Here is a 17,991-nt window from a genome sequence, read left to right as displayed (position 1 = left end):
AAATCTAATTTTTTAAGATTTTTCTTAAAGATTTATTTATTTGTATTGAAAAGGCAAATTTATAGAGAGAAGGAGAGGCAAAGAGAAAGATCTTCCATCCACTGGTTCATTCCTCACGTGGCCACAACAGCCAGAACTGAGCCAAGATGAAGCCAGGAGCTTCATCTGGGTCTCCCACATAGATACAAGATCCCAAGGCTTTGGGCCATCTTCCATTGCTTTCCCAGACTATAAGCAGGGAGCTGGATGGAAAGTGGAGTAGCTGGGACACGAACCAGTGCCCATACAGCTGCCAGCGTTTGCAGGTAGAGAATTAGCCAGTTGAACCGTCCCACTATCCCCTTAATGATCAAATTATGGAAAAAATCTGAAATAACCATGAAATTATATTCTGCCATAGAATATGTAAAAAAGTCTATCTAATTTATCTGTTAGCAATAATCATGCCTTGGATAAACTTCATTGGCTACGATACTGTCACTGCGCAAAGCTTAACTAATTTATCTGAAATAAAATTAAAATTAGAATCAATTTTGAGACTATTCATGTTTTCTGAATTTTTTAGTATATTAATATTCATGAATTACTTTCCTTCAACAGTGTAATATAACTCCTCAATGTCACCTTAGTTTTACTCTGTCAACATCTGCCATTTGTATTTTGATTTCCTTTCTAGGAAAAATCTGCCTTTATACACAAAGTATATAAAACACAAACAAACCAACAAATGATCAGCCTTCTTTTAAAACCAACCAACCAACCAACCAACAAAAACTTCTTGTGGTAACATCTCCAGAACTGTATCTGGAATTAATTGCATAGTATTAGATCTCTCACAAATATTTTATTTGTATGCAATTGATTTTAAGCTAAATAAGCCCTAAGGTATTTCTGAAATGCTAATAGGTAGAAAATAGAAGAGCAGTGGAAGGGAATGGGCTAAGCAGGTGAGAAGGGAGCATTCGTGATGTGTTTCTTGGAGTGTGGAGCAGGCAGTTAAGTCTCATGCCTGTGTGTGTGTGAAGTCATTGTTACCAGCATTTGCTTGAACTGTAAGCAATCTTCTTAGTGGCCATCCATATTCCCAGCATTGGATCCTCAAAACTTGGAGTTTATGCCTTTCTCATCCTGCAGAATTAGATGCATCCCTTATCAATTTACTGTCCTATCATTTAGCTAGCACGTGTTTAAAAGAATAATAATGGGTCCGGTGCTGTGGCCTAGTGGTTAAAGTCCTCACCTTGCACACACCGGGATCCTATACAGGCGCCGGTTCTAATCCCGGCAGCCTTGCCTCCCATCCAGCTCCCTGATTGTGGCCTGGAAAAGCAGTCGAGGACGGCCCAAAGCCTTGGGATCCTGCACCCATGTGGGAGACCTGGAAGAGCTCCTGGCTCCTGGCTTTGGATTGGCTTAGCTCCTACCATTGCGGCCGCTTGGGGAGTGAGTCATCGGACGGAAGATCTTCCTCTCTCTCTCTCCTCCTCTCTGTATGTGTGCCTTTCCAATAAAAATAAATAAGTCTTTTTTTAAAAAAAAGAATAACAGCTATTTTATATACAGAAAGTAAAGTCATGCTTATTAGGGTGTTAAATCTGATGATTTATAAGGATTATCTTGTAAGAAAAAAAAACAAACAATTCTCTTGGCCTCAATAAGCCTATGTTGACATTTGATACAAAACCTATAAATTGAAGTTTGGTGAAGTCAGCCCTTAATGTTGGTGTTTGATAGTCCAGAGGTGCTGTTTCCGGGGGTGATCCCTTAGCACGTGACGCTTGTCACATCAGCCTGCTAGGGCAAGCAAATTGATGAACACATTTTCATTGATGTGGCATTACAACTTTCACAAACTATGATAAAGCTGTCTTAAGAATTTATCTGATAATAGAGGTTGCTGTCTTACAGCAACCAACAACCTTTGGTTATTTGGGTGTAGTTTTTCTTTCATTTCCCTTTCCATTGCTGGCTACCCCCTACACCCTAAATTATAACTCTGCTCCTATGTTTGGATCATATTAAATTCTCCTTCCCTTTTTTTTTTTTGTTTCTGTTTTACTGTCCAGGGTCCTATTTCCCAGAGGAACAGCTCATCTCGGCAGCCAGGGAGAGAGCCTGGATGCTCAAGGTAAGGCTGAAACAGCAATCATGCCTCATGGCTCCTTCTTTACAGACTAACTAAAAATCAGTAGAAATCTTGTCTTTGTAACAGCTTTATTTTCTAAATTCCATGATATGATTCAAACTAGGGTTTGAGTAAACACCACGCTGGTAAAACCTTTTTCAAGCTATATTTCAGCTCCCAGTTGCACTAAGGGCTAATAACTGCTATTAGTTAATTCCCCTAAAAATTAACAAGCTTAAATGTTGAAATTATGTTATTAATAAGAGGAGGGGGAGAATGTCAGTATATGAGCCGAATGATATTATAACATTTGTAATTATAGTGAGTAGATTATTTTTTAATTTAGTATTATAGAAGATCAAGATAATTGCTCTGTGAGGGAAGAGAAAGAGAGTGTTTGTAATAGAGATGAAGACCAAAAACCTCATCTTTTCTTGTTTGGGATTTGTCCCCAAGACTTTCAGTTATTTCCCACTGCTGCCCTGGATCTGCCTAAAAATGCCTTCAAGGTCCACCCCAAAGAGCTCTCTAGAACAAAGGAACAGTTAACTGAAATGCCAGCAGATGGCAATAGTTGGAAAGCTATGAGGCTTTGAAAGCTATGAGCTATTGTTCATGCAGAAAACAGTCTCTCAAAGTGCATTGTCCCAGATTTTGTCAGATGCTCTAAGTATATTTTATTTTATTCTTTTCCCCCAAAGCATCAAAAATATTTGCTAAATGCAAAATGTGTGGGGATTTATATGCTGTTTTATTTTCAGTTCCGAAATGAAAGATTTAGAGACCTTATTCGTACCTAGCAAGTCTTCAAAGAGTATTGTTCATAACATGCCATGTTTGTTTCAAGGTCACATTGTGATGAATGCTATGTGGGATCATTTGTTAAAATAAGTTATTTGAGAGGAAAAACTTGCAGGTTTTTTTGTCCAAAGCAATGTTTTTTGAAAGTTGCTTGATACAAAACCAAGTTAAATTTGCAGATGCACATTTCTTGTTCATGCTGATTTGAAATCCATAGGGTTTATTTAATTGGAGCCCCTTTGATGTTCATGAAAATGGGGACATGGTACCTTGAGTGTTGTCTCAACAACTGAAATCTATTAGAATTGGAACAGAGGGCAATAGAAATAGGAAGAGAAGCTACCTGAGTTCTTTTGGATACAGACAGAGCAATACCTGGGCAGCACTGAGAACTGTCTTAAAACTGATCTCTGTTCTGCTGCCCCTTCCAGAGACTTGGTTCACATATTCAGTCAGTGTGTGGAAGTCCTGGTTTCCTTCTGTTATCCTGAAATGTAGTCTCCTTTAGCAGTCCCCTTTGGCCTCTGAAGTATTCCTATTTGGATGCTAAGTTGTAATAACCCTATCTTCCAGGATGGTATGCTTGAAGAAAAAGTAACCCCCAAAGCATGGCTCTTACCTAATAGAATATCTGTAAATCTTGCATCTGAGAATATAGACACATGCTCCTTTTTTCTGTATATGCTCAGCTTGCAGTCATCCAGTCTGTCACAAATATCCAAACTCATTGTGGTACGAAAACTGTCTTGAACAAAACATACATGAATGAGCTTGATTGTATTCAGTAAAATCATGTTTATTAACATAGGCGATAGACCACATTGGGCCACAGGCCATATGTGCCCATTAGGGCATGCATCGTAAGAGGACAGGAGGGTATGGAAACCCAAGAAGACAGTCATTACTAAATCCCTTCCCTTCTGGGTTGCAACTTCCTTTCTTTAAGCCTCAGACATTAGTAGGGATAACTTGCTCCAGTGTGTCATCACCTCAGTAGTCGTACAGGACCTGACAATTCTTTGCTGGCTGTCTGCTTCTCATCCATCTCTGGGTCGTGTATGTAACTGAAGTTTCGTGATGTACGACAGCACCTCCTGAAGGTGTTACTGGAGTCCTAGAGTTAAAAACCCTAGACAGCGGCTAGTTACTAAGCAACTGAATGTTATGCATAGTCTTCACTAAGTAACTAACTATAGGAAAAGTAACTCTGTTAGGAAAAGTTAATGTTGATGATACCAAAGATTTTTAATTTAAAAAATATTATAAAGGAATCTCTAAAGAAATTGAAAGGAGGGGGATCAGCTATCACAACATATCTGAGGAACTCTTTTAATGTTTCTGTGTATTTACTTTTCCCATAAACATTCTTGTTTTTACACCAGGGAAATTATAATGTATGTGAAATTTATACTTCACAACAGTTAGAAGCATCTTTCAATTTCACCAGTCACCAAAACTTCATTAGAATAGTTGAATAGCATTATAGCAATCTGCCATAATATGTGATTTAAGTCTTAATATTTTCCAGTTAATCTTATAAAAAAATACTACACTGTTTTTGCAAATTTTGTCATTTTGGTTGGCGTGATTTAATTTATATTTGTTCATCTATTAATGTATGACTGTTTTATGACTTTATGATAAATTTTCCCAAAAGTCTGGAATGATTTACAAACATTTGCAGTTTGAGAGTACTAGTTTTACCATCTTAGAAAGCGCATTTATTTAGTATTTATTGAATGTCTACTACCTGTAAAGCTCTTTGTTAATTGACTTCATATATAAGAATACATGTATCTTCTGGCTGATATACTCATTTCCACATTTATTGTGTTCCTACTACAAACTGAGTATTACAGAATGTCAAAGGTGAGCAAACTCTATCTCAGAGTTTATTTATTTATTGGGGAGACTAAAAGATACATATATAGATTTAACAAAATATAGAAAATAAAATGCACCTTAGAATAAATACAGTTCAAACAGTATGGAAATTTGGGGGAAAGCAGATAAAGAGAGCATGTGAACCAAGCCATGGATATAGGTTGGTTTCGGATATCCAGTGATGGTGAGTTGCCATTCAGTGTATTAACTTTTATTGATTGCCAAATTGTCTGCCAAGTTCGATGCTAAAAACTAGGGATATAAAGGTGAGAAACACAGAACTCTTGGAGATAAGTTCTAGTGAAGTAGAAAGTCTTTAAAAACTGTGATATAAGTTAGGATAGCTTGTCTGGCCAGGGATACATGATCGTAGAAGTGAAATGGGGGTCTCCTTTGGAATGAACTTTTTCTGTGGCTGCTCTTCCAACATGTCTTGAATATATTGAGATCCACTTCTTGAGGTTTGAAGATTATTGTAGTCCACGTGTATTGACTGACATGAGAACTGTAGGGTTTCATTGGTCATGTTCTTAAACAGCTGGATGGAACTTTAATGACAATCTAACCCAATTCACCGTTTCTACTAACTGGGAGAGTTGAGTGACTTGCCTGGGGTCAGGTAGTCAGTGATAGGCCATTGCACTAAACCCTGCCTTCTGATTCTTACTATTGCTTGCTCTCTGTTTTAAGTTTTTCCTGCCCATATATACCATAGGAGTAATTCAAATCAGAAAGGGGATTGTTCATGCGTTCCTTGTGCATGAAAAAACAATAGCAAATGTTTTACCTATGTTATATCAAAGCAAAAATTTTTAATTTATAACTTTTAAACTGTAATTTCAACAGTAAGTCACTAGGTGAATAGTATAAAGAAAGGGGAACTTAAAACACATTTCTACACCTACTACGTACCTTTTTTAGGAGCTGGGCAAATAAGTCAGCCTCATTGAGCCCTACTATCCTCTTCAAAATAGGGACATTAAGTAGCTTGACTTTGCCATGAGAATAGTGAGAGATAACATGTGAATGTTGGGTACATCTTGAACACTCACAGAGTAATTACTCCTGGAACTACCAGGTCTTTACAGGGCTCCTTCTGAGTAGTAAGAAGTTTAGCTTGTGTAACTACTGAGAATTCAATGATGGCTGACAGTGTATTTACAAAACCAGCTGTGCAGAGCCTGCATTCTCATTCCCGAACCTCACTTAACCGTGCGGAAGCAGAGCCTTAGAGGCTTTTATTCATAATTCCCTTTCTCTTTTTCCTGAGTAGCTTAATTTTCTATTCTCTGGGCAAGTTATTAAGATTTAAGAACGCATTCATTTGTCTCAGTGATTAACCCTAAAATGATTTATCAAATAAATATAAAAAGATATAGATAAAGCAAATGCGGTTACATATTAGCAGTTTCTGTACAAAGCTGCTAGATGTGAGCATACATTATACATCACTCATTTTTTTCCCTACTTTTTTGTGGTTTGAAATGTCCCGGGCTTTAAGCATGTTGAAGAATTACATATTAAATATTAACTTTCTACTATGTAACTTGTAATGTATCAGACAGAATGTCAGCCCTTGTGGCATTATGGCTCACAGTAGAAAATTCTAATGAAATAGGGAATTCTATCATAGGTGTTGCATGCTTTAATGGAAGAAGTATAGAACGGTGTGGAAGTCTTTGGCGATGACATCAATGAACTGCTGCAGGAAGACCAGCTAAGGCTTCCAAGTTCAAGCACATCTAATATAAGTTCTTTTATTTTAAAAAATTCATTTATTTGTTTGAAATCAGAGTTACACAGAGACAAGCAGAAAGAGAGAGAGAGAGAGAGTGTTCTATCTGCTAGTTTACTCCCCAAATATTCACAGTGGCCTGAGCTGAGCCAGGCTGAAGCCAAGAACCAGGAACAACTTCCAGGTCTCCCACATAAGTACAGGGGCCCAAGCACTTGAGCCACCTCCACTGCTTTCCCAGGCCATTAGCAGACAGCTGGTTAAGTGAAGCAGCCAGGACTTGAACAAGTGCCTAAATGGGATGCTGATGTTACAGACAGTGGCTTTACCAGCTCTGTCACAAGCCAGTCCCTGATATGAGCTCTTTAAAGAAAGAAGGGAGCTGGTGCCATCGAACATTAGGCTAAGCCTCAAGCCAGCATCCCATTTAGGCACTGTTTCATGTCCTGGCTGTCCCACTTCCAATCCAGCAACCTGCTCATGACCTGGGAAAGCAGCAAAGGAGGGTTCAGATTCTTGGACCCCTGCACCCGTGTGGGAGGCCTGGAAGAAGCTCCTGGCTTTGGGCTCATTTAGCTCTACCAGTGAGGCCATTTTGGAAATGAACCAGTGAATAAAAGACCTCTCCGTGTGTCTCTCCACCTCTCTCTATAACTCTGCTTTCCAAATAAAAAGTTAGTATTTTTATACTAATAATCCTAGGAAGTTTTTTAAAATTTGTTTTTATTATTTTCCATGGTACAGTTTTGTAGGTGTAAAAATTCCTCTTTTCCCTCCCATTTCCTCCCCCCCCCACCATTTCCCCATATGGTATTTGTCCTTTTAAGGTTGGTGTATTTCATTGAGTAAAAGCATTAGGGGTCACAATTGGAAGTGTTGCTGTTTAATAGCAAGAGACAGAATGGAGGTGGGGTCTTTCACATGAGTACATGTTGATCTTTAAGGACACCCTTCAGGGAGTCCAAAGGATCACCTGGAGACCCTGGGAGTCTGTTCCCTGGAAAGCAGCCTGTAACTGTGCTGTGGTGGACAGTGGATGGCTCCCAGGTGTCTGCATGTGTAACTGGAGGATTTGGGGGTGTTGTTGGCAGAGATGGGAAATGCTCTGTGTCAGGGCAAATCTGGAAACTCAGTACTGTTCATGTGAAGTTTAGGACATCCCAGAAGCATAGACGGAATTTGGGGTCTGAACTCCGAATCAGAAATAAAGCATAATTCTGGAAGCCAGTAGCATGCAAGTAATGAGTAATGAATGAGAGTAAGCTTGCCCAAGGAGACTCCAGAATGAAAAAAAGGAATTATACAGTAGACTCTTGAGGATCGCCAATATTTGAAAAGTAGATGAAGAAAAAGCATGCTAGTGTTCGTTGCAACATTACAGTAGTGTAAGATGAAAGCAATCCAAGTGTCCACTAACAGAATGGACAGGCATAACACTGAATATGTAACAGTGTGATGCTCTTTAGCCTTTAGAAAGGAAGGAGCTTCTGACACATGGTAAATGATGAGAAGCTAGAAGACATCATGCAAAGTGTAATAAACCGGTTGCCAAAGATAAATGCTTTATTATTCCCCTCATATGAGACCCCTAGAATATTCAAATTCAGAGACTTAAATAGTAGTTGAATTGGAGCAGGGGAGAATGAATAGTCAATGTTTAATGAATATAGTTTGTTTAGGAAAATGACAAAAATCTAGAGATCGGATGAGGGTGATTATAAAAGAAAGTGAATTACTCCCACAGGACCGTAAGATTAAACATTATTGAAATGGTAAAATATTGTCATGTGTATTTTATTTGTACCACAGTGGGAGAGACTTACATATACAGACTTATGTATTTAATATACATGTGTATGTGTTAGATTTTCTATAATAATTTAATCAAACATCTCCCAGTATTCAGCAACTGCTTGCCTCCCTTCTCAAATGTCTCCTGTTTCTGTCATGTCTTCTAACTTCTATAGCATTTCCCTAAATTTTATTATTGAAAAAATAGTAGAAATCAGAAAAAGCAGTTCATCTACAATCCTCCTGTAGTCAAAACATTGGCTTCATTTTACTTTTTCCCTTCAAGATCTCATGTATATAATTTTACGTAATTGTGACCATACCTGTTCACACTTGAATATTCTGTCATTTTATTTCATTTTATGTCATGAGATGTTTTCCATGTTTGTGAGTATTTTCATAATTGTGGTTTTAATGTCTGTAGGATAGTCCATCCAGTTGATATATCATTAATTCTCCAAACTGTTGTTGCTTCCTATCTGTCTCAAAGCTAACTTTCTGATGTTTTCCACTTGTAACATTCCTGGCTAAACCTGTCATATCCCCTGTGAATATGGCTTTTATTATCCTATGAAATTCCTAACTAAATATTCCCAGAGATTTTTTTTTTTAATTTTTGACATGTGAGATTTTTACTTTTCAAATATAGTGTTCTTAAGCATAGTGGATGATGCATTTTGCTGTAACTGTCCTTCTGCAGATTGGGCACTAATGCATGTTGTATATTCTGTACCATCTATAAATCCAGTGCAACACCAGGCTATTTGTACTGTGGCTGACAGATTTTCAGCATCCTTACCTCAAATATCACTCTGCTTAAAATATGTGCACTGACATGTTTGTCCCTGTGCTAAAGTTAACCATGCTTCATCTTCAAGAAAGCAGTTCACACGAATCACAGATTATCAGGTTCCTATCAGACTGCACTGGAGGACATGTACAGTCAAGGTTGAGATAAGCCCCCGAATGTCTCCCCAGAGGACTCCATTCTAGGTCATGGGAACTGTTTATCTTCCAGCTGGACTATAATTCCTGCTTTGGAGGCTGATTTCCTCCTCTGCTAGGGGTTTTCAAGGCAGTGACTAGGCTTTTTATCTGTACGGTAGAGTTTCTCTCTTGGAATTCTGTGTTCCTATCTCTGTGTTTGTGGTTGGTGACTGATGTGTTTCAGACCTTTGTGGAGAAACGCTACTCATGCAGCTTGACTTTGGCTTGTGACGGGGCTTAGTTAGCCATTACCATCCTCCTGCAGAGCTTCGTTTAAAGAAAAGCTTTCATTTTGTCTAGCAGTTAAGCTGCTGGTCAGGATGCCTGAATCCTCCCTGTCTGAGTGACTGGGCTTAGATGCCTTTTTCACCCTCTGGATTCCAACCTCCTGTTAATGTGAATCTTGAGTTCTGGGTTCCAGGCTTCAACTTGGCCAGTCCCACTGTGGGGGACATTGGGTAACTGAACCAGCTGGTTCCCTTCCTTCCTCCCTCCTTCCTTCCCCTCTCTTCCCCTGTACTCTTTCTCTTCTTCCCTCTCCCCCTCGAATAATTTGCTCTAAAAAACATGTAGATTTACTCCAGAAAATAGAAGAAAACAAACTTGAAACTAGTGGAAAAAATCTTAGTACAAGAAATGCTAATGATAATATCAAAATAATTAGGACAAGTTACATTCTATGAAGAATGTCTTTAAGAAAAAAAAACAGATTCAAGGAGGGTCTTCAAAAAGTTAGTGAAATGTATATTATAAAAATATAATGTTTTGATTTCAAAAATGCTTTGTACCAAAATAAGCACATTTAATTCCACTTTTCTATAGGCTTTTGACGTATTATTATGTAAGCTTAGATGCAAAGCTTGAGGATTTTTTGTCATAGTTTGTAGATTTTTATTTTCTGTTACGAAAAGTGATTTAAAAAACAAGCACATTGTGAACCACTGTCTAGTGGCTGCTTGACTCCCTTTCATTCCCTGGATTGACACAGCACCTTGTCTTCGGTCTAAAAGGTTAACATAATGTGTTTAAGCCCAGAGCTTTGTTGTGAAAATTCATGTGACTTAAACATCATGGTAATGATGAAATTAATGCCACAACAACTAGATTGAATAAGGCATAGATATAATGAAAAACTGAAAGAAAACCAGTCCCAGCATGGTAGCCTAGTGGCTAAAGTCTTTGCCTTACATGCAGTGGGATCCCATATCAGCACTGGTTCTAGTCCCACACCCCACTTCTCATCGAACTCCCTGCTTGTGGCCAGGGAAAGCAGTTAAGCATGGCCCAAAGCCTTGGAACCCTGCACCCACATCTTCGTCTGTGTCTCTCCTCTATGTATATCTGACTTTCCAATAAAATAAAAATGAAATCTTTTAAAAAACAAAGAAAACCAAGCTACTTGTGTAGAGGATACTTATACAGAGATAGATATTAAGATTCAAATTTGATCTTAAAATGAATATGCTTTGGGGCATAAGAAAAAAGAAAATCCATTTTATTTTGGTGTTTTCATAAAATTTTAAGAGTAATGAGAGGAATATAATTCCTTTATGAAAGAGAATATGATTCAGTTCTGCAGAGAATAAGAAATTACAAAATCATGAATGTTTCCTAAATTTCAAATTTATCAGCAACACCAAAAAATAGCACTTAGTCGTAGAGAAAAATATAAATGCTTATTATTTTTATAATGCTGAAATCAAACAGAGTGGAGACAGCTGGGTGCCAGTATTATGCCACAGCAAGTTAAGCCACTGGCTACAAGGCCTGCTTCCCATAGGAGTGCCAATTCAAGATTCAGTTCCCTGCTATTGTGACTAAAGAGGCAGGGGAGATGCCCAAGGACTTGAGCCCCTGCCGCCTACCTGGGAAACCCTTATGGAATCCAGGCTCCTAACTTCAGCCAGCCCTAGCCCAAGCTGTTATGGGAATGTAAGACATGAAGTAACAGATAAAGACCTCTCTCTTTGTTGCCCAGCCTTTCAAGTAGATGAAAATTAATATGTGTATGTGTGTGTAGATATATATTTAATTATTTATTTGAAACTATTGACAAAATGAGGCACAGAGAGAGAGTGAAGTCTTCCATCTCCTGGCTCACTCCACATGTGTCTGCAACAGCCAGGGCTGTGGCAGGCAGAAGGCAGGAGCTTACTCCAGGCATTCTACATGGATAGAAGAGCCCAAATACTTGGGTCATGCCCCACCATTTACCCACATTAGCAGGGAGCTGAATGGGAAGTGAAGCAGCTGAGTTTCCAACTGGCACCCATATGGAACACCAGCTTTGCATGCAGCAACTTCATTCACTCAGCCACAATAATGGCCCCAAGAAAATACTTGTTTTTAAGTTTACTGGCACCTTGTTGTTTCTTATCCACTAGTAAATTTTCTGGGATTTGAAAAATCAAAACATACCCATCTTACTAGGTGATATTTATAATACATCAAATACTTATTGTAGTAATAAAGTAATAATCCAAATATTTGGTTTTAGTTAAATCACAAATGTCAAATACATTATACTAAAGGACCACAGTGAAGAATAAGTTAAATAGCATGTTTTGGTCAAATATTTCTCTTTTTTTTTAGAGATTTATTTATTTTTATTGGAAAGTCAGATATACAGAGAGGAGAGATAGAGAGGAAGATCTTCCGTCCAATGATTCACTCCCCAAGTGACTGCAATGGCTAGTGCTGTGCCAGTCTGGAGCAAGGAGCCAGGAACCTCCTCCAGGTCTCCCACGTGGGTGCAGGGTCCCAAAGCATTGGGCCATCCTCGACTGCCTTCCCAGGCCACAGCAGGGAGCTGGATGGGAAGTGGAACTGCCGGGATTAGAACTGGCACCCATATGGGATCCCAGCGTGTTCAAGGCGAGGACTTTAGCCACTAGGCCACGGCGCTGGGCCCAAATATTTCAAATCAACCACAAAGCACTGTTGCTTCAGGCTAACAGTACACACTAGCGTTATCAGATGTCATTCAATGATTTGATTTATGGCAGCTGGGAAGGACCCAGGTGTTAACTGCACCAATACACTGAGTGCCAGGGCTGTATTTGTTGAGGTTTTTTTTTTTTTTTTAAGATTTATTTTATTTTTATTGGAAAGTAAGTCATATACAGAGAGCAGGAGAGACAGAGAGGAAGCTCTTCCATCCGTTGATTCATTCCTTAAGTGGCAGCAATGGCTGGAGCTGAGCCAGTCCTAAGCCAGGGGCCAAGAGCCTCTTCTGGGTCTCCCATGCAGGTGCAGGGTCCCAAGACTTTGGGCTGTCCCCAACTGCTTTCCCAGGCCACAAGCAGGGAGCTGGGTGGGAAGTGGGGCCTCCGGGACTAGAACCAGTGCCCATATGGGATCCTGGCACATGCAAGACCAGGACTTCAGTCACTAGGCTATTTGCCTGGCCCTGTGTTTATTGAATTTTAAATGATTGTCCCCTGGTTCCATGAGCTGAGGTTTCAGAAAGTTCCTGGGTATGTTTCTACTTAACTAAAGTTGTTCCAGCTCCGAAATTGAAACTGGGAAGAACAGAAATAGCCTCTAACCCCTTCAAATATTACAAACTCTATGTCCCTCTTCCTGCCATTCATACTGTGACTTCACCCTCTCCTGGAGGATCCCTGGCATGTATTGCTGAAAGCATTTAGGCTATAAATGGTTTTGTTTTGTTTGTTTGTTTGTTAGATTTCATTTTTTTTCTAGATTGAAGTAGAAGAAAACATTTTGTATAAAAAACTTGTTTCTTTTTTTTAAAAAAAAAAGATTTATTTATTTGAAAGGCTGATTTATAAAAAGGTAGAAACAGAGAGGTCTTCTCTCCTTTGGTTCACTCCCCTCAATGGCTACAATAGCCAGATCAAAACCCACTCTCCCATGTGGGTACAGCCGCCCAGACTTGAACTGTCTCCCGCTGCTTTCCCATGCACATTAGGAAGAAACTGGATTGGAAGTAGAGCAGTCAGGACTGGCACTGCCCACCCGTATGGAATGCCAGTGCTGCACATGGCTGCTGCACCACAGCACTGGCCCCACAAACATGCCTCTATATTAGTAACAGCAGTATAGGTTTACTTTTCTTTAGCTAACAAAAACAAAGATTCCAAGATGAATAAAAGGTACTGACTATCTGCAGAGCAGAATCCAAAAGTTCATTTCAGCTCCATTCCTCATATTTTAAATGCAAACTCACTCTTTTAAAAAAAAACTGCTTCTTTTATTTATTTAAGGAGAGAGAGAATTCTCACATCTGCTGGTTCCTTGTCCAAATATCAACAACATTCAAGGCTGAGGTAGGCTGAACAGGAGCCAAGAACTCAACCGAGATCTTCCACATTAGCTTTACCTGCTGCTTCAAAGAATATATGTTAGCCAAAAAAAAAAAAAAAAAAGTTGGTAAAAAGAATGCAAACCCAAGAACTCCAACACGTGCAGCAGGTGCCCCAAGTGGCAGCTTCCTCTGTGCTAAACGCCCACTCCCACTTTCCATTTTGAAGGCAGTTATAATCATGCAGAAAACTTGGCTCACACGTTAGCCTACTGATATTCAAAGGGAATCAGAAAAGGAATGTTTCGGCAAATTTAGTATGTTCCTTTACACCACACACATGACTGAGGATGGTAACATCTCTCAGAGTTACAGGGTAAGATCTTGCCAGGTAAAATCAGAGTTTAGATGTTGGACTGATTGCCTTCGTTTGTTGCTGCTTTTCTCCTCTGTGTTGTCAATGCTGACTTTGGTACATCTATGAGCTGGAGACAAAAGGATCCGTTTGCTCGGAGGAGGGGCAGTGGGGTAAATGAAATGTGAGACATGATGCTGGTTGACTGTAGCTCTTCAAATTCCATAACCAGGATTCTGGACTTCCTCTGAAGTGTCTGCTGATGACAGCCAGTTTCTTACCTGGTTGAGTACTAACAAGACCACATGTCCTTAGGGAGCATTTGCACAAGATGTGACAACATGGGCTTGCAGCTGTTCTGTTCTTCCATGCAACTCATTGGCTATGCTCCACAGGCTGGGACCCACACTTCAGGATCTCTTCTCAAGGGCTGCCAAAGGGTGAGGAGGCCACTTGTGGCATGACTGTCTGTGCCCAGAGTTGAGGATTTTGCATGCAGATTGTGCAACTGCTGGTCCACGTGATTTTATTCGGATATAAATGCCCAGCCAAAGAAGTTGAGGTGACTTGGCACCCAGGCTCAGAATGCTGATTGTTGAAATGTCGATTGTTCCTGAGCATCAGTAGGCAACAGCAACACCTTAAATCCTTTTTTTTTTCACCTTTTTGATGATATTTATGTAGTTGATCAGGGTGGGAAAGATCGAGGTTTTGGGGAAAGCAAGTGAGACCATTGTCTCCAAATTTTCTTTTTCCTCCCATATCTGTGGAAGGGGGAAGACAGCTGGAGAAGCCGCATCCAGCCTCCCAACTGCATCAGTACCCAGGGATGGGGAACAGTCACCCGATGGCATCCCAGAATCCACAATGTCAGGCATGTGCTGAGGGTTCTGTTCAAGTGGTTTTGATAGTTCTGACACGCTGTCAATTTCGCAGCTCCAAGCATGAGGAAATCCTTCCAAGGTCCATTAGCTGACACAGTCCACCTTAGAGCCTCCATTCGCCTAGAAATTTGCTGTCAAGCTTCACTGTGGTAGTTGACTAGTTTGTTCTTCCCTCCTTCAGCACCAAATGTCCTCTGCAGGCTCCAATGGACTGCCAAATCCTCCATGTGCATCTGGGTATACTGTCCACTGCACCATCTTCAGCAACTAAGTAGGCCCAGTTCTGACACATGTACTTTACCGTCAGAACACATATGCTGTGAGTCTCCCCATGGTTGGAGTTTTGAGTCCATTAGTTTAGTTGGGGTGGGGGTCCTCAAAGAAATCTCATCTGAGGTTATCCCAGATCTGACTTTTATGTGCCCACCAGTACGGAGCCTGGCTCATTCTGTCACCCACATCAGCCTGCACACACACTAATAGTTGCAATTGCTAGGTCAGATCTATCTCCAGCCCTGTCTCTTATGCAAGCCAATGGATGCTGTGGCCCAGACCAACCCTGCCTACCGCACACTTGACCCTCATATACACCATCAGGAGCTGCAGCCCAGTCAGAGCAAACCCCAGTAACCTCCACTGGGCTGGCCCCCAACTCTGGTTTCTTTGCCTTCCAGCATGTGCAACAGACTGTCCTGTCTGCCCTATGTCCCATTTCGCTCTCTCATATCTCATTGGGCATTGAAACCTAATTCAACCCAACCAACTGTTCCTTCCAGCCCTCACAAATGCCAGCAGGAGCCACCACCTGTCTAGCCAGGCCCACCCCCAGCAGCCCCATTTCTTATGCTAACCAATGGATGCTACAGCCAAGACCAACCCAGTTCCTACACATTTGGCCCTCATGTATACGAGAAGAAAGTGCAGCCTAGTTGGAGTAATCCCCAATAACTTCTGCCTGGTTTCTGTGCTTGCAAGTGTGTGTAGCAGACTGGTCCAGTCTGTCCCAAATCCCATTCAGCTCTTTTACACATTGATGGGCATGGGAACCTAGTTCAAGCCAACCGACCCCACTATCCAGCCCATACTCATGCCAGTAGGTACCACTATCTGTCCAGCTGGGCCCACTCCCAGCCCTGGTTCTCATGCTCACCAGTCTCACCAGTGGGAGTTGCAGCCGATCAGTGAGGTGCCCACAGTTTCCCTACTGGGCCCACTCCCATTTCTGGATCTTGCACTTCCCAGGTGGTTCTACAGTCTAATTTTACAGGGTTTGCCCCCCAGTCCCAGCACTTGGCAGCCAGCACTGTGGCAAAGCCCAACCAGCCTGCACTTAATCTGACTCATGCATGCACGAGTGCATATAATTGGTTAGCCTAGTCTGGCTCTGCCCCTCACCCAGTTCACATGCAGGCCAATGGTTGTACCCTGCTTGGCCTGGTCTGCCCCTAATCCCACTTCTCATGCTTGCCAGTGGGAGCAGTGGCCCAGCAGGGGAACCCACCCTAGCCCATTACTAGGCTCACCCCTACACCCAGATCTCACATGTACTGGAGGGTGCTGCAACTCAGTCTGGCATGACCTGCCTCACCTTGACTTTTGCTGGTAGGTGCTGTAACCTGGCCCAGTCCAGTCTGCACCTGATTCCAGCTCATGCTGGTGAATGCTGCAGCCTAACTTGGCCCAGCCAGCCCCCAATGCTGGTCCTAATGTAAATTGGCTTTTGCTACAGCCCTACACAGCCTGTCCTGCACCCCATCCCGGTTCTCAGATCTGCAACACTTTAACTCTTTACTTCTTTCATCCAACAGTTCCCTATAGATTATAAACTATTTTATTCATGGAAAACCTCATGATTCTGACATTACAATCTGATTGCAGCGAAAGCAGCTGTAAAGCTGAGATGTGTTGTCTGTGTTTCCAGTTCTCGCTCCTCCTTGGAAGCTTCTATGCTGTTACACTTACATCATCATAACTCACTTAACTGCATTGGTATCCCCTTCGTTTGTTTTTTATCTTTTCAAAAAGAGATTTGTTTAAAATGCAGAGTTAGAGATTTCTTTTTCATTAGTTGGTTCACTTCCCAAATGGCCAAAACAGCTAGGGCTGAGCCAAGCTGAAGCCAGAAGCCTGGAATTTCATCTGGTTCTCCCACCCGGGGGGACAGGGACCCTAGTATTTAGACTATGTTGAACTGCTTTCCTGGACACAATAGCAGGTAGCTGGATTGGAAGTGAAGTGTCTGGGACTCAAACCAACACTCACGTGGGATGCCAGCAATCAGACATTGGCTTAACTACTGTGCTGCGATGCAACCCCTCACTTTCAGTTTTCTTCTTAATGTACTTAAGAACCTTCTGCTGGTTCACTCCCCAGGTGCTCACAGCAAGCTGGGGCTGAGCCTGGCTAAGTCCTGGGAGCTGGGACACAGTCCATATCTGCCACATGCATGGCAGAACCAAATTACTTCAGCTATCATCCCTGACTCCTAGAGTAAGCATTCACAGGAAACAGGAGTCTGGAGCCAGAGCTGGGGATCGAACCCAGGCACACTCATGTGGGGCATGGCTGTTTTTACAGCATCTTATCTGTTGGGCTAAACACCTGCCAATTCCTAACTGTTTAATAAGGCGTAAGTTATTTTCAAATAGTAACTTAGGAATCTAGCAGTTCCATGGAACATAGTTCAGTAGAATAATTGGGTGGAAGAGTTTATTTCTATGAGGATGTTTATGAAAGATTCAAAATAGCAGTCTACAGCACCTTATCTTTGCTTATCACCTTTAGAGGGAACCTTTGCTTATTATGTTCCTAGGGCCACACTAACATTCCAGGTTAGGAAATAGCCTAATCAAGTTCCATACTCACCATACAGGGTGGGGAACAAGTTTCTAAGGATAATTATGCTATGTCTGCATATCCTTAATTTTTATACTAGGCCCTCGCCATCACTCGAAAGAATTCCAAGTGGAGACATATATTAGTGAACAAGTGAAAACAGGATTTGTTCAGAAGTTGGAGATTATATTGAATGTGGGCTGCCCCATACATAGAAATAGTTTTCGGGAGTAGAGCCAGAGGATTGCCCCCAGAGAGAGAGAGAGACAGGGGCAGAGCAGAGAGAGAAAGCCCAAGAAGTATCTCTACGTGTGGTCCTTGGCAAAG

At 41.1% G+C, this 17,991-nt stretch overlaps 1 protein-coding gene and 1 non-coding gene across 4 annotated transcripts in view; one reads left to right on the top strand and one right to left on the bottom strand.

Moving 5' to 3' along the window:
- The window catches only part of MAPRE2 (microtubule associated protein RP/EB family member 2), a 152,474-nt gene that overhangs the window by 20,687 nt on the left and 113,796 nt on the right, over positions 1 to 17,991 (top strand). For all 3 annotated transcript variants that reach the window (XM_004579551.4, XM_058676758.1, XM_058676757.1), the window contains exon 2: positions 2,067 to 2,128. In XM_004579551.4, the coding sequence (XP_004579608.2) occupies positions 2,067 to 2,128 (62 nt within the window). The remainder of the gene's footprint in view (positions 1 to 2,066; positions 2,129 to 17,991) is intronic.
- LOC118758097 (U4 spliceosomal RNA) lies at positions 355 to 492 on the bottom strand. Its single transcript, XR_004995525.2, has one exon. It is a non-coding gene; the product is annotated as a U4 spliceosomal RNA (small nuclear RNA).

The sequence above is a fragment of the Ochotona princeps genome, chromosome 18, assembly GCF_030435755.1.
Source record: "Ochotona princeps isolate mOchPri1 chromosome 18, mOchPri1.hap1, whole genome shotgun sequence".
NCBI classification, from domain to species: Eukaryota; Metazoa; Chordata; class Mammalia; order Lagomorpha; family Ochotonidae; genus Ochotona; species Ochotona princeps.
The sequence above is the reverse complement of the archived record's forward strand: the minus strand, read 5'-3'. Positions and strand labels throughout refer to the sequence as shown.